The sequence below is a fragment of the Dipodomys merriami genome, unplaced genomic scaffold (genome assembly GCF_024711535.1).
Source record: "Dipodomys merriami isolate MVZ:Mamm:240054 unplaced genomic scaffold, mDipMer1.0.p SCAF_44, whole genome shotgun sequence".
NCBI classification, from domain to species: domain Eukaryota; kingdom Metazoa; phylum Chordata; class Mammalia; order Rodentia; family Heteromyidae; genus Dipodomys; species Dipodomys merriami.
In genome coordinates, this window is record NW_027206002.1 from 12592124 (window position 1) to 12607677 (window position 15554).

At 62.8% G+C, this 15554-nt stretch overlaps 1 protein-coding gene across 1 annotated transcript in view; it reads left to right on the forward strand.

Moving 5' to 3' along the window:
* Positions 1-15319, forward strand: part of Dock2 (dedicator of cytokinesis 2) — a gene marked incomplete at its 3' end in the record, with an annotated part of 30675 nt that extends 15356 nt beyond the window's left edge. Inside the window, exons 10-19 of the mRNA XM_069994001.1 lie at positions 3832-3967; positions 5695-5770; positions 7053-7129; positions 7426-7551; positions 8983-9107; positions 12782-12880; positions 13962-14034; positions 14142-14245; positions 14882-15065; positions 15222-15319. Of these exons, the coding sequence (XP_069850102.1) occupies positions 3832-3967; positions 5695-5770; positions 7053-7129; positions 7426-7551; positions 8983-9107; positions 12782-12880; positions 13962-14034; positions 14142-14245; positions 14882-15065; positions 15222-15319 (1098 nt within the window). The remainder of the gene's footprint in view (positions 1-3831; positions 3968-5694; positions 5771-7052; positions 7130-7425; positions 7552-8982; positions 9108-12781; positions 12881-13961; positions 14035-14141; positions 14246-14881; positions 15066-15221) is intronic.
* Positions 15320-15554: the final 235 nt, after the last annotated feature.

Below are 15554 nucleotides of genomic sequence, written 5' to 3' on the forward strand. Positions count from 1 at the left end.
GGAAGGAGAGGCTCAGGGAAGGAGAGGCTGGGGGGAGGAGAGGCTCAGGGGAAGGAGAGGCTCAGGGGAAGGAGAGGCTCAGGGAAGGAGAGGCTCAGGGAAGGAGAGGCTCAGGGGAAGGAGAGGCTCAGGGGAAGGAGAGGCTGGGGGGAGGAGAGGCTGGGGGGAGGAGAGGCTGGGGGGAGGAGAGGCTGGGGGGAGGAGAAGCTCAGGGAAGGAGAGGCTCAGGGGAAGGAGAGGCTGGGGGGAGGAGAGGCTCGGGGAAGGAGAGGCTGGGGGGAGGAGAGGCTGGGGGAAGGAGAGGCTGGGGGAGGAGAGGCTCAGGGGGAGGAGAGGCTCGGGGAAGGAGAGGCTGGGGGGAGGAGAGGCTCGGGGGAAGGAGAGGCGCAGGGGAAGGAGAGGCTCGGGGAAGGAGAGGCTCAGGGGAGGAGAGGCTCGGGGAAGGAGAGGCTCGGGGGAAGGAGAGGCTCAGGGGGAGGAGAGGCTCAGGGGAAGGAGAGGCTGGGGGGAGGAGAGGCTCAGGGGAAGGAGAGGCTCGGGGGAAGGAGAGGCTCAGGGGGAGGAGAGGCTCAGGGGAAGGAGAGGCTCAGGGGAAGGAGAGGCTCAGGGAAGGAGAGGCTCAGGGAAGGAGAGGCTCAGGGGAAGGAGAGGCTCAGGGGAAGGAGAGGCTGGGGGGAGGAGAGGCTCGGGGGAAGGAGAGGCTCGGGGGAAGGAGAGGCTCAGGGGGAGGAGAGGCTCAGGGAAGGAGAGGCTCAGGGAAGGAGAGGCTCAGGGGAAGGAGAGGCTCAGGGGAAGGAGAGGCTGGGGGGAGGAGAGGCTCAGGGGAAGGAGAGGCTCGGGGGAAGGAGAGGCTCAGGGGGAGGAGAGGCTCAGGGAAGGAGAGGCTCAGGGGAAGGAGAGGCTCAGGGGAAGGAGAGGCTCAGGGGAAGGAGAGGCTGGGGGGAGGAGAGGCTCGGGGGAAGGAGAGGCTCGGGGAAGGAGAGGCTCAGGGGAAGGAGAGGCTCAGGGAAGGAGAGGCTCAGGGAAGGAGAGGCTCAGGGAAGGTGAGGCTCAGGGGAAGGAGAGGCTCAGGGAAGGAGAGGCTCAGGGGAAGGAGAGGCTCAGGGGAAGGAGAGGCTGGGGGGAGGAGAGGCTCAGGGAAGGAGAAGCTCAGGGAAGGAGAGGCTCAGGGGAAGGAGAGGCTCAGGGGAAGGAGAGGCTCGGGGAAGGAGAGGCTCGGGGGAAGGAGAGGCTCAGGGGGAGGAGAGGCTCAGGGAAGGAGAGGCTCAGGGAAGGAGAGGCTCAGGGGAAGGAGAGGCTCAGGGAAGGTGAGGCTCAGGGGGAGGAGAGGCTCAGGGGGAGGAGAGGCTCAGGTGAAGGAGAGGCTCAGGGGAAGGAGAGGCTCAGGGAAGGTGAGGCTCAGGGGGAGGAGAGGCTCGGGGGAAGAAGAGGCTCAGGGAAGGAGAGGCTCAGGGAAGGAGAGGCTCAGGGGAAGGAGAGGCTCGGGGGAAGGAGAGGCTCAGGGGAAGGAGAGGCTCAGGGGAAGAAGAGGCTCAGGGAAGGTGAGGCTCAGGGGGAGGAGAGGCTGGGGGGAGGAGAGGCTCAGGGGAAGGAGAGGCTCAGGGAAGGAGAGGCTCAGGGGAAGGAGAGGCTGGGGGGAGGAGAGGCTCAGGGAAGGAGAAGCTCAGGGAAGGAGAGGCTCAGGGGAAGGAGAGGCTCGGGGGAGGAGAGGCTCAGGGGAAGGAGAGGCTCAGGGAAGGAGAGGCTCAGGGGAAGGAGAGGCTCAGGGGAAGGAGAGGCTCAGGGGAAGGAGAGGCTCAGGGAAGGTGAGGCTCAGGGGAAGGAGAGGCTCGGGGAAGGAGAGGCTCAGGGGAAGGAGAGGCTCAGGGAAGGTGAGGCTCAGGGGGAGGAGAGGCTCGGGGGAAGAAGAGGCTCAGGGAAGGTGAGGCTCAGGGGGAAGGAGAGGCTGGGGGGAGGAGAGGCTCAGGGAAGGAGAAGCTCAGGGAAGGAGAGGCTCAGGGAAGGAGAGGCTCAGGGAAGGAGAAGCTCAGGGAAGGAGAGGCTCAGGGGAAGGAGAGGCTCAGGGGAAGGAGAGGCTCTGGGAAGGTGAGGCTCAGGGGGAGGAGAGGCTCGGGGGAAGAAGAGGCTCAGGGAAGGTGAGGCTCAGGGGGAAGGAGAGGCTGGGGGGAGGAGAGGCTCAGGGAAGGAGAAGCTCAGGGAAGGAGAGGCTCAGGGAAGGAGAGGCTGGGGGGAGGAGAGGCTCGGGGGAAGGAGAGGCTCAGGGGAAGGAGAGGCTCAGGGGAAGGAGAGGCTCGGGGGAAGGAGAGGCTCGGGGGAAGGAGAGGCTCGGGGGAAGGAGAGGCTCGGGGGAAGGAGAGGCTCAGGGGAAGGAGAGGCTCAGGGGAAGGAGAGGCTCGGGGGAAGGAGAGGCTCGGGGGAAGGAGAGGCGCAGGGCCTGGCCAGGACTTGGGCTGGCACCACAGGGGAGAGACCCAGGGAGCCGCTGGGCAGGGACCTAAACTGACAGGTTGGATCCGCGTTGATCCACCGCGGTCATGGCCACGCCTGCTCTGCAATCACCTCCGGCCGCAGCCCGCTCAGTGCAGCGCCGCGCTGTGCAGCGATCCGGGCTGATGGGTGTCCTGTGTCACCAAGAACTAGGACAGAGGCACGGGCCGGGGTCGTGGCTCGGACACACCCAGCGCGGCCCCAGTCCCGTCCCGAGTTGTTCCGCGCTGCCTGTCGGATCCCACGCACGACCTTGATGAACGCGGTCCCCCCAGGCCCCGATGGAACCGGGAGGCAGATGTCGCACAGGAGCGGGGAAGGGTGGTGGGGCAGGCTGCGACAGTGGGGCCCGGGCGCCTGGCTTGAGCGCTCAGCGGATGGCAGCTGCCCTGTGCCCGCTGCTGCCCTGTGCGGCCGTGACCACGCCTCCATCCGGAGACGGCCGGGGCGCACTGGGCTCCGGACACCGCGGTGGACAGGCTGGGCGCCCGACGCCGGTCTAGACATGCCAGAAAAAGAAAAATCCCAATGGGAGGACAGAAATGACTAAGAATGGAGGTGTTTTCTGTCTAAGGATGGAAAGACGTTGACAATGGAGAGAAACAAGGGGCAGGCACGCACGCACTGTGGAGGTGCAGCTAGGTAGAAGAACCTCACGTTAAAAGGGAGTGTCGTGTGTGCACGCCTGCGTGTGCATGCCTGCGTGTGCACACAGGAAACAATAGCGGCACTGACAACCCGAGAGCTTGCACAGAATGAGGCCTCTGCTGGCCCAGCCGCTGGACGGACCTGCCGGGTCTCAGCCTGGAATATCAACTCAGGAGGAATAGCACCACCGGGGGAAGAAACGGGGCTTTCACGCTGAGGACAAATACCCGAGAAGACCTAGCCTCAGAAGACGACATTGCCGGAGATTTCAGGGTGGCCTGGGCTGGAGAAGGGGCTGTGCACCGGCCGACCCGGCCGGGTGGGGAGGTTGAGACAGGTCCACAGAGGGGGCGGGGGTGCGGGTGAGCAGCCTGCGCACCTGCCGGCGTGCCCTGAGCACTAGCTGATACCACCTGCCCTCCCTTCTTGCCGTCTCTGGGGGGGGTGAGGGCGCCGTCTGTATCAGTGCTGTTTTGGGGTACCTCCCCTCGCCCGTGGGGAATCTGCCTGTATGACCGGTGCCGCGTCTCCACCCCTCACTTCTTCCCCTGCTCTCTCCTCTGCCGGGACGGTGATGTGGGGGGCAGGCGTCCCCCTGAGAGGCGTACCCCTCCAAGGACTGCTCCCGGTGTTCTTTTCTTCATCTCCACTCGGTGTGCGGTGTGTGCGTGACTATTTCCACCCCCTGCCCCACAGGATCTGGGAAACAAAGACCTCAACAGGGATAAGATCTACTTGATTTGCCAAATAGTCCGGATCGGGAAGATGGATCTCAAAGACACGAGTACGAAGAAGTGCACGCAGGGGCTGAGACGGCCCTGCGGGGTGGCAGGTAGGAGCGCAGCACGCCGTTTATCTGCTCGGGTGTTGAAGGGTGATTTCTGCCCTGAGGAACGGACCCAGAGCGCCCCTTCATGAGGACGTGTCTGTGGTGACGGATGGATGGAGGGGAGAGGTGGCCGGGTGCGGCTGTGGGTGGAGAGGGGCCATGGGGTCTCGGGGCTGGAGCCGAGCGTCGCGCGCGATCTGTCTGAGCAGTGGGAGCCTCTGCTCCCCAAAGCTGCGACCAAAAGGAAGAGCAATCCAGGGCTGATCTAATTACCAGGAGCAAATCATTCTGAGAGAAATATCCAGGACAGGAAATGCAGCAACACAGAATGAGTCACCCACCCGGCGTCTGCATTCCAGATGGGACCGGATGCCGGGAAACGCGGAGTGCGGGGTGCGGGGTGCGGGGTGCGGGGCGCGGGGCACGAGGCGCAGGGTGTGGGGTGCGGGGTGCAGGACGCGGGGCACGGGGGTGCGGGGTGCGGGGTGCGGGGTGCGGGGCCCAGGGTGTGGGGCACGGGGCGTGGGGCACAGGGCGCGGGGCGTGGGGTGCGGGGTACGGGGGCACGGGGCGTGGGGTGCGGGGTGCAGGAGGCGGGGCACGGGTGTGGGGTGCGGGGTGTGGGGCGCTGGGCATGGGTGTGGGGTGCGGGGTGCAGGATGCGGGGCACGGGGCGCGGGGCGTGGGGTGCGGGGTACGGGGGCACGGGGCATGGGGTGCGGGGTGCAGGAGGCGGGGCACGGGGTGCGGGGCGTGGGGCCCCCAGCGCGAGGCTTCCTCACGCTCCCTCCGGCTGTCATGCACCTGACACGGTCCCACCTTAAGGTGCTTTTTTCTTAACAGCCCCTGAGCACCTGTGACCTGGCAGTCTGACATGCCAGTCTCTCTTTTTTATGAAGGTGTCCGTTTTAATCATGCACCCATTGTCATTCCCGGCGTCCTGCCCCGTATGTAAGCCAGTTCTCAGGGTACCTAGTCTTCGGTGGCACAAATCCCTGCTCCCCAGCTGGCAGGACTTGCGTAGTCGTGGTGGCTCTGTAACCGGGCACCATCGCTGCTGGGCAGCCGGGCCAGTGTTTCTCAGGGCCCTAGCTTCCCTGTGGACGAAGTGAGGACCTGAGCCCCCCCCCCCCCCCGCTGCTCACAGATGCTCTGGTTCTGCGTGTTCCCCTCCCCCCCCCAGGCTGTTACCACCGGGCGGTCAGGCTCACGCTCTTGCCCTGCTCCTCTCTGACCTGCCATCACGCGGGCTTAGTGGCTCCCTGGCCAGTGCGCGGGGTGTTTGTTTCTGCTGCCGGCTGAGCTTTTCCCCACCCCCCTTTGCCTCCATCCCTGCCGCCCCGGCTCCGTGCAGAGTCCTTCCCCTGGGTGGTGTGCACATGGCTGATTGCAGGAGGTTCCGAGGCCCAGAATCCTCTGGGGTTCTGTGCTCTGTGTCTGTGCTGCGGGGCGGTCCGTGCAAGGCTGGGGCTCACGGCACGTGGCAAGTGTTTTGTAGGAACCATGGGTGTTTGCTTTCCCTGCCCACCTAACGCTCCGCTCCGTGGCCTCCTGCCTGACTCTGGCCTCTGCCTCTGCCTCTGGCCTCTGCCCAGCCGTCTGTGTGGCCTCTTGCTGGCTTGCTGACCCCCAGGTGCCCCTTGCCCTCTGCCCCGTCCTGTAACCTCTGCCCATGCTGTTCGTTCCTGGGCGCGAGGGGGACCTTCAATCCGCGTCGCTTCTCTTCCCAGGTATGGACATCACCGACATCATCAAGGGGAAGGTGGAGAGTGACGAGGAGAAGCAGCACTTCATCCCCTTCCACCCGTAAGCACAGGCGGGGGCCCAGGGCCCAGATAAACCACGCCTCCTCACAGGCCACACCCACAAGACCCCATCTCCAAGGCCACGCCCTCTCCACAGGCCACGCCCTCCTCAAGGCCACACCCACAAGACCCCATCTCCAAGGCCACGCCCTCTCCACAGGCCACGCCCTCCTCAAGGCCACACCCACAAGACCCCATCTCCAAGGCCACGCCCTCTCCACAGGCCACGCCCTCCTCAAGGCCACACCCACAAAACCCCATCTCCAAGGCCACGCCCTCCTCAAGACCACACCCATAAGACCCCATCTCCAAGGCCACGCCCTCTCCACAGGCCACGCCCTCCTCAAGGCCACACCCACAAGACCCCATCTCCAAGGCCACGCCCTCCTCAAGACCACACCCACAAAACCCCATCTCCAAGGCCACGCCCTCTCCACAGGCCAAGCCCTCCCCACAGACCACACCCTTTACAAGGCCACACCCTCCATAAGATCACACCCCCCATGGGCCATATCCTCCTCAAGCCACGCCCTCCTCACAGACCACAGCCTCTGCAAGGCCACACTCCCATGGACCACATCCTCCTCAAAGCCACGCCCCCTTCACAGGCCACGCCCTTCTCATGAGCCACACCCTCTCACAAGCCACACCCTCTCCACAGGCCACGCCCTTCTCCTGGAGCTGCCCTGAGCTAGGCAGAGGAGGCCAGTTGGAGGAGGGAGGAGGCAGGGAGGAGGGCCGCAGTGGCTCATGACCCTGGCATGTCCACCTGTTCAGCCTGGCAGGGCTGGAGTGTTCCCAGTGCCGGGGACAGGGGGCGGGTGGGTGGGGCCGCAGCCGTGGTGAGCGAGGTCACCAGGCTTTGTTCTGGAGCCCCTACTTTAGACAGTTACACACGATCAGCAGAAGATGGAGGGTTCTGCGTGAGGGTGTGTGTCAGGCCCCGGGAGTGTGTCTGTCAGGCTCCCCGGGGCAGGCCCCCATGCTTTAGGAGTGAGGAGTCCTTTCCTCTCCAATGCAGACTTGGGGAAAGGGGCCGCTGGCCATGCCGGGGGCTGCTGGGCGTCCCACCTGGCCAGCCGCTCTGGTTAGGACTTGGGGTGCAGCGGAGGGGTCCCCACTTGCCCGGGGCTCGGGTCCTTCCTCCATGTGCATCTCCCCAGGGGGGCGGACGCCCAGCACCAGCAGAGCTCTGGTCCGTGGGGAGGGCTCCCGCGGCTGGCAGGACTTGGCACGGGCAGGCTACGGGGCACCGTGTGTAGGTCTGTCTCCTTGCTTTCCAGGGTCACAGCTGAGAATGACTTCCTGCACAGCCTGCTGGGCAAAGTCACGGCCTCTAAAGGAGACAGCGGCGGGCAGGGTGAGCGGCCCCTCCAGCCCCCGCCGCTCCACAGGCCACTCTGCAGACAGATCACGGTCCCCTCCTTCCCACAGACCACTGGGAATTCTGTGATGCACCTCCTGCCCCCTGCAGCCCCCACGAGGGGCGCTGACACCGGGGGGCCGGGCCTTTCCTAAATGACCCTTGCAGCCCTGGGAGATGGGTGGGAGGCAGCCTGTGCTGGCCCGCCTGGGCCCGGGGCAGAGCCAGGGGAGACGGCGGGGAGAGGGGGCAGGCCGAGAACACCCTGAAGAAGTGCCCCCCTCCCCCCGCAGGCCTGTGGGTGACCATGAAGATGCTGGTGGGCGACCTCACGCAGATCCGCAAGGACTACCCGCACCTGGTGGACAGGACCACCGTGGTGGCCCGGAAGCTGGGCTTCCCCGAGATCATCATGCCAGGTGGGGTCCATGGGAGGCCGTGTCCGTGGGGGGGGAGGGGCGCTCTCCCACTCCTACAATCCCTTTTCTTTGTAACAGTCACCTTCCCTCTGCCCCTCCTTCAATACCACCACTGAGAGCCACACCTGCGTGCCTGAAAGCTTACACTCACAAAACAGACACAGCACAGACACACAGTACATCACCCCGAAAATAGACATACACATGCACCCCCCAAAAATAGATACAGAACAGACACACAGTGCATCACCCCGAAAATAGACACAAGACAGACAGACACACACACAAGACAAACACACACATGTATTGCCCCTGAAAATAGACACACACATGCACCCCAGGATCACGGTTCGCACAGGACGCCAACTCTGTGTGTCTCACAGAGCTCTGTGGCCCGGTGTACAGCCCAGCAGTGCGTTAGGCACCATTTTTATCTAGCTGCATGTTTTTGTTTTTGTTTTTGTTTTTTTGCTGGTCGTGGGGTTTGAACTCATGGCCTGGGTACTGTCCCTCAGCTCTTCAGCTCAGGGCCAGTGCTCTACCACTTGAGCCACAGTGCCACTTCCTGTTTTCTGAGTGGTTTATTGGAGACAAGAGTCTCACGGACTTTCCTGCCCGGGCTGGCTTTGAACCTCGATCCTCAGATCTCAGCCTCCTGAGTAGCTAGGATGACAGGTGTGAGCCACTGGCGCCCGGCTCTAACCACATGTTCTGCCTGGGTTGAGGGGAAAGCAGATTGTCGGATTGTGAATTATTTTTAAAAAGGACTTTTGTTGCCTGGACAATCCACGCTGGCCATAAAGTACTCAGGTGGCAGACAGGACACGGGCGGCGTTGGCCACTCCCCGGAGGGTGGAGGGGGATTCACGAGGGCTGATGCAATTCCTCAGCAAGCAGTAATTTCTTCTTAAAAAGAGTTAAGCCTGTGGGCGTCCCTGGGGACCCCCAGCCTGCCCGGCTCCTCCACCGATCCCACGGTCGCGTGGTGGATGGTCAGCTGTGGGTGGGGCTGTGATGTCCACTCCTGCTTGATGGAGGTCCGGATGCCTTAGAGCACTCCACGCTGCCTGCACACACCCCTCCCCGCCAGCCCTCTGCGCCGGCCCCAGGACTCCACTGAGCAGAGCCATCTGGGGACACGGTGTGTTTCCTCGGTGGCCATTCCTCCCCTGCCCAGCAGGTGTCACCACAGGATGGAAATTGAGCAATTTTTGACGAGCAGAAACAAACATGGCCAATATAGGACTGGCCTTCTCCCCGTTTCTACGCGGATATCCCCTGCACCCCCTATTCTCACCTCTCCCAACGCTCCTCTAACGTGTAAGGGCTTCGCTCCCTCACGCTCCCCCTGCCCCCCCTCCCTGTACCCCCCCACCCCCCCCGGCTCCCCTGGGCCCCCTCCAGTCTCTCCTCTTCCTCTCTGGTCCTCAGGAGACGTGCGGAATGACATCTACATCACGCTCCTACAAGGTGACTTCGACAAGTACAACAAGACCTCGCAGAGGAACGTGGAGGTGATCGTGTGTGTGTGTTCCGAGGATGGCAAGACGCTGCCCGTAAGCCGCTGCGGGTGTGCGTGTGTGTGTGTGTGTGTGTGTGTGTGTGTGTGTGTGTGTGTGTGTGTGGACATGTCTTCTCCCTGACTTGGCTCTCTAAGTGCCAGGGGCTGTCAGGTGTGTGGCCACGTGATCTCTACCTTGATTAAGAGAGAACCAAGGTTACTTCTTGTTCTTTTTCTTCCCGCAGGCAAACAGTTCTCCGATGTGTATTCCTTTTCACCACTTCTATTCCCCCTCCCCCGCGCTGCCTCCTCCCCCGCTCGCCGTCCCTCCTCCTCTTTAGATGTATGTTTATATTGGTCTGGCATCTGCTGTAGTTTAGCTGTGCAGCTAGAGTTCTCCTTGGATGGTGGGCCGGTGTCTCAGGCACAGGCCCCGCCGGGGAGGATCCATGGGGAGCCTTGGGCGGCCGCCGAGGAAGGAAGCGGGTGCCCACGCTCACGGCCCCCCCCGCCCCCCGCGGGGAGGTGCAGCCCCGCTCGTGCGTCGGGAACGCAGGCAGAGCAGCCGGCTCTGTTCCCGCAGCATATGTCCTGCGCCGTCCCCGTCATGCGTGTTTACGTCTATTTACTCCTGTTTCCTGCGAGCTGTCGGCAGCCCCGGGCCGGCGTGTGGGAGGCTCCGCATCCCCCCTCCCTCCTCTCCCAGCTCTCTGCTGAAAAGGAGGTGCTGTCAGCGCCAGTCAAGCCTGCGCACACGTTCTTCTTAGGCCCCTGGGAAGATGGAGAGCTAGGTGTGGTGGGGGTGTCCTCCTCTCGGGAGCTACGGGGCCCATCGTCTGCCCGTCACCCCATCCTTGACAGATAGATGCCAAGCAGAGCCCTTGTCAATTGGAACCAATGACCCAGGACCCTAAAACACTTCACCAAAGCTGGGGTGGCTCACGCCTGTCATCCTAGCCACTCGAGGGGCTGAGATCTGAGGATCGTGGTTCAAAGCCAGCCCGGGCAGGAATGTTTGCAAGGCTCTAAATCTCCAATCAGCCACCCCCCAAATGAGGCTTACATGGTAGAGTGCCAGGCCGGCGCTGGTGGCTTGCACCTGTAATCTTAGATCTCAGGAGGCTGAGATCTGAGGACCAAGGTTCAAAGCCAGCCCGGGCATAAAGGTCTGTGAGGCTCTTATCTCCAATAAACCACTCAGAAAACCAGAAGTGGTACTGTGGCTCAAGTGGTAGAGCACTTGCCTTGAGCTGAGGAACAGTGCCCAGGCCCAGAGTTCAAGCCCCACAACCGACTAAAAAAAAAAAAAAACCAAAAAAAGGTAGAATACTGGTCTTGAGCTCAGGGATAGCACCCAGGCGCCGAGTTTAAGCCCTCAAACTGGCGAAACAAAACAACATCAACAAAAATCACCTCGATGCCTATTAAAAAAAAATCTTCCCTGATCTCATCTCCATCTTAAAAATGAGGCCGGTAACCTCTTCTATTGAGTTCTGGGATGCTTCTTTATTATTTTTAAATCTGAAGACATTTCTATAACTGCCTTTTTGTCCATGGAACCCCCTCCCTGTTCATTAATCTCTCCTTGAACAAAACGCCAGCCTCTGGCTCAGCCACTAATGGCTGATGCTGAAACTTTTTCTGAAAAGTTCAAATAAGGGAGAAACAACTTGGCTCAGAGGAGCACAAAGGAGTCCAGAGGGACTTTATCCCGAAGGACAGATTGCATCTCATGAATGTATGGACCATTGCTTTGAAGCTATTTTTATCCAGCTACCTCCTGATCAGAGAACTTTTGAAGCTCAGCCTCATTTTAAAACATCGATACCCTTGCCTGCCTTCCACGTTGCCCGAGGACAAATGAGCAAGCGCGGTTCCCCGGCCGGCCCGGCTTCTCTTCCAGCCGCAGCCAGGCCGAGGCTCCTGGCTTAGCCGTCTCTGCCGGTGCACAGGCGGGGATTCTGGGGCTGAGACGGGGCACTGTGGGAATTTACAGTTCCATCCGCCCGGGAAATTATGGGGGAGTTTAGGTGACTGACTATTGAAAATTGCTAAGGAAGCCCGGGGAGACAGCTCTTCCCAGAGTTGCAGAAATAAATATCATCGCCTAATGAAGCGCTCCGCGGCACTCCCCCAGATCCCCGTGACAGCCGGGCTCCGTGGGAAAAGCACAGTGCTCCTGTGCACGAGGTCTGCCCCTGGCATTCTGGGGGGGTTCCCCAGGACCTGGCTAAGAGCTCTGGGGTGGGACAGGCAGGGTTCAAATCCACCTATCCTCTCCTATTAGCTGTGTGATCTTGCAGGAATCATTTTCCCTTGATCTGTAAAACAAGAGGTGGGAGCTGGTTCCTTAGAGACTGGAGTTGAATAGGGAGGTGGGCACAGGGACCGGACAGGCAGTGAACACTCAGCGATGGGAGAGAGAGGAGGCCTGAGCTGTGGAGGCCGGGGGGGGGGCTGCAGGAGGGCCCCAGGCCAAAGAGCTAAAGAGTCCGGGCCGTCCTACCAGCCCTGCCTCAGTTTACCCAGCTGTGGGATGGGGACGCGGGCAGTGGTCCTGGGGGGGGGACTGTGCAAATGGAGTGGTGGGGGGCTATGGGCACTGTGCGCAAAGCCCCAGGCAGCCCGGGTGAAGGAGGGGGGGAGGAGGAAGGGGGCAGAAGGAGAGAGAGAGGAGGGAGGGAGGGGGAGGGCGGGAGCAGGAGGGGGCGGGGGAGGCCTGCCCAGGGCTGGCAAGTGCCGTTTGAAGACAGCTCCCTGCTGCTCAGCTCCTTCTGAGCTCTGAGCGGGAGCCCTGGCCCCACGGGGTCTGTGCAGATGGCTCCCCACGCTCCTCACACACAGCTCAGTCTCGCTCAGTCTTACCCCTCAAGCCTCTCCTGCAACCCTCCCTTGGGCCCCTGTGTCTCTCCATCCGTCTGTCTGTCTGTCTGTCTGTCTGTCTGTCCGTCTGTCTGGCATCACATTGCAGCATTGTAAGCCTCTAGTTGTTATTCCATCTGGCTAGCCGTATGTCTGTCCATCCATTTGTCTGTACATCTGTCTGCCTGTCTGTCCGTCTGTGTATCCACCTGTTGATCTGTCTGTCTATCCATCCATTCATCCATCCGTCAGTCCATAGGTTTATCCATCTGCCGGTCTGTCTGTCTGTCCATCCATGTATCCTCCTGTCTGTCCATCCATCCGGCATCACACTGCAGTGCTATACACACGGATGGGGCTGTCCTCGGTCCTCTCCACTGAGCCTGCGTGTTCGTGGGCTCTGTTCCCACCTCATGCCCCTGCCTTTGGGGCCCAGCATGGACCAGGCCCTGGAAATCGCTCCACGGCCCTCCCACGCACCCCACGCCCCGGCCTTGCTGCCCGCGAGGGCCCTGGTGTCCTCTGAAGCTGGGCTGTCCCCCGCGTCCAGCACGCCCATGGGCTTGGTGTGAGAGCTTCAGAAACGCGTCCGCCGTGGCGCCGCGCCGCGTGGCCGCCCTGGGCTGTGTGCACACGTCTCCCCATCTAGAGACAAGGCGGGCGGTGGGGACCCCGGGCTGGTCACCGGGTACAGTAAGGCAGCCATGCCAGTCCTGGCACATTCTAGCAGTTTCTTCGTGGGAGGGAGCTGGCGGAGGGAGGGAAGCCGGCGGCGCGGCGGGGCCTGGGCCTTGGCACCGAAGTCAGCCAGGCTCCGGAAGCGGCCATTCCGTGATGTTCCCGCTCTGCGTTTCCTTTCTTGGGGAGAACGCCATCTGCGTGGGTGCTGGGGACAAGCCGATGAGCGAGTACCACTCCGTGGTGTACTACCAAGTCAAGCAGCCTCGCTGGATGGAGACGGTCAAGGTAAGCGGCGGCGCCCGGGGTGCGTGGAGAGGCCCTTTACCCGCACAGCAGCCCTGCGGGGGGGGGGGCTGGTGCCAAGGCCGTCGGCGCTCACCTGCTGCCCCACCCTGCCGGGCAGTGCGGGGTGGGGACCTGGTCCCCGGGAACGGTAGAGCAATCAGCTGTCTTCCTCCTCTTCATGACCGCAAGTACCGTTCCCGCAGGGAGCTGGCCCCACAGCCTGGACGGCCCACTGCAGAAATGGGGTGCCCCAGGGCCAGGCCCAAGCACCCCAGTGAGTGCCGCTGGCGGACAGCTCACTGGGCAGTGTGGTTCCGGGGAGACTGGGGGGTGATCTGGAGTGGTGGCTCTCCTTTGGTGGCTTCAGGAGGAAAAGCATCTGCAAATGTGTCTGTCCACAAAGATGAGGGGTGAACCCTAGGATCCCCCCAAACATTACTGGATCCAAGCATTCTTGTGTGGTTTTGTTTGTTTATTTTGCCCATCCTGGGGCTTGAACTCGGGGCCTGGGCGCTGTCCCTGAGCTCTTTTTGCTCAAGGCTAGCGCTCCACCACATGAGCCACAGCCCCACTCCCAGCTTTTTCTGAGCCATTCATTGGAGATAAGTGTCTCATGGGCTTTCCTGCTTGGGCTGGCTTTGAACCCCAGTCCTCAGATCTCAGCCTCCTGAGCAGCTAGGATGACAGGCGTGGGCCGCGGGGGCCGGGCCTCGGGCATTCTTACTAGCTCCCACGGACCAGGTTCTCCAGAAGAAGCAGGGATGCCACTCCCGGCTCTCCTGTGGGGGGTGGGGGTGGGGGGATGTGCTAACGTGATGTGACTTTTATACCAATTTGGGGAGACTCGGCGTGTGGGTTTTTTTCTCCTCTTACCGTAATTTACGGGCTTCATTGGCTGGAGCGGCAGTTTGCCAGCTGGGTTACATCTGGTGCTGGTTCTTGTGTGATTTGTTTGCCGTTGGTCAGGCTGGGCGGGGGTGGGTGGGTAAAGCGGGGTGGGGGGGAGGGCTGCGAGCTGGGGGGGGTCGGGAGTGGGGACCGTCCCCGCTCGCGTCTGCTGAGCTCTGGTTTGTCCCCGGAGGTGGCGGTGCCCATCGAGGACATGCAGAGGATTCACCTGAGGTTCATGTTCCGGCATCGGTCCTCCATGGAATGTGAGTGCCCGCCCTGGGGCGTCCGCGTCCCCAAGGACAGGACCTGGGGATGGGGGGGAGGGAGGGACGCGCCACCTTCTCTCCTGACATCCCAACGCGCTTCCCAGCTAAGGACAAAGGGGAGAAGAACTTCGCCATGTCCTACGTGAAGCTGATGAAGGAGGACGGGACCACACTGCAGGACGGCTGCCATGACCTGACGGTGCTCAAGGTACCGGGTCGTGGGGGGGCAGAAAGGGGCGCGGGACCCCGGGGCCACACGCATTCCCCGGGACCGCACGGGGCTGCGGGGCCTCCGTCCCCTGCCTGAGGTCCGGGAGGCCGTGGTGTCGTTACAAGATGGCCAGGATTCCCGCAGGATCTTGGAGAGACGCTGCGCTGCAGCGGACGGGAAAGCCCAGACCCGGGGTCCTGACACCCTCACGGTGCCTGGGCCCCAGCTCCCCTCCCCAGTCCCAGCTCCCCTCCCCAGTCCCAGCTCCCCCTCCCCAGTCCCAGCTCCCCCTCCCCAGTCCCAGCTCCCCCTCCCCAGTCCCAGCTCCCCCTCCCCAGTCCCAGCTCCCCCTCCCCCAAAGCGGTGCATGAGTCCGTGTTGTGACATTGTAACGAGATACCAGGGGTGGGTTGCTTTAGAAAGAACAGAGGTTTGTGTGGCTTGCGGTATTCCCTGGCCAGGGTGAGGCCTCCTCCCCACACTGCCCGGCCCAGGGCCATCTCCTCCTGGATGGGACGCATAGCCCTCCCCGCCCGCCCCCCTCTGGACACTCGACTAGTGCCTGCCAGGGTGGCGATGCGGGGTCAGCGCGGCGGGGCTGGGTGCGGGGCGGTCACCAGGCTCCGTCTGCAGGGAGACAGCAAGAAGATGGAGGACGCCAGCGCGTACCTGACCCTGCCTTCCGCTCGGCACCACGCGGAGAGCAAGGGGGCCACCTTGAGCCGGAGCTCCAGCAGCGTCGGGGGGCTGTCCGCGAGCTCCCGAGACAGCTTCTCCATCTCCACCCTGGTGTGCTCCACCAAGCTCACCCAGAACGGTAACCCCTGGGAGCTGTCCGTGGTGTGTGTGCGTGCGTGTGCGTGTGTGGGTGTGCGAGGGCGCGCTCCCCCGGTGCACATGCCCCACGGAGGAGGGCTGGGACGGAGGGGATGGAGTGGGCCACTCACGGGACCCCCGCCCGGCTCTGCCTCAGTGGGTCTGCTGGGGCTGCTGAAGTGGCGCATGAAGCCGCAGCTGCTGCAGGAGAATCTGGAGAAGCTGAAGATCGTGGACGGCGAGGAGGTGGTGAAGGTGGGTGCCTGGTTCTCGCTTGTCCGCCGACTCGTCCGCTGGGGCAGCTCTGGGCTTTGGGGGACCACAGGAAACACCCCGACACGTCCCCGGGAGGAGCAGGACCCTGTTTTACTCACTTTCTCCCGCCCTGGGTGGGCAGCGGCAGCGTTGTGGACCCACGCCTTCGCGTGCACTGTTGATCTGTCTGTCCGCGGTTCCCGGGCGCCCTGCATGGGCTCTGCGGCCTCCAGCA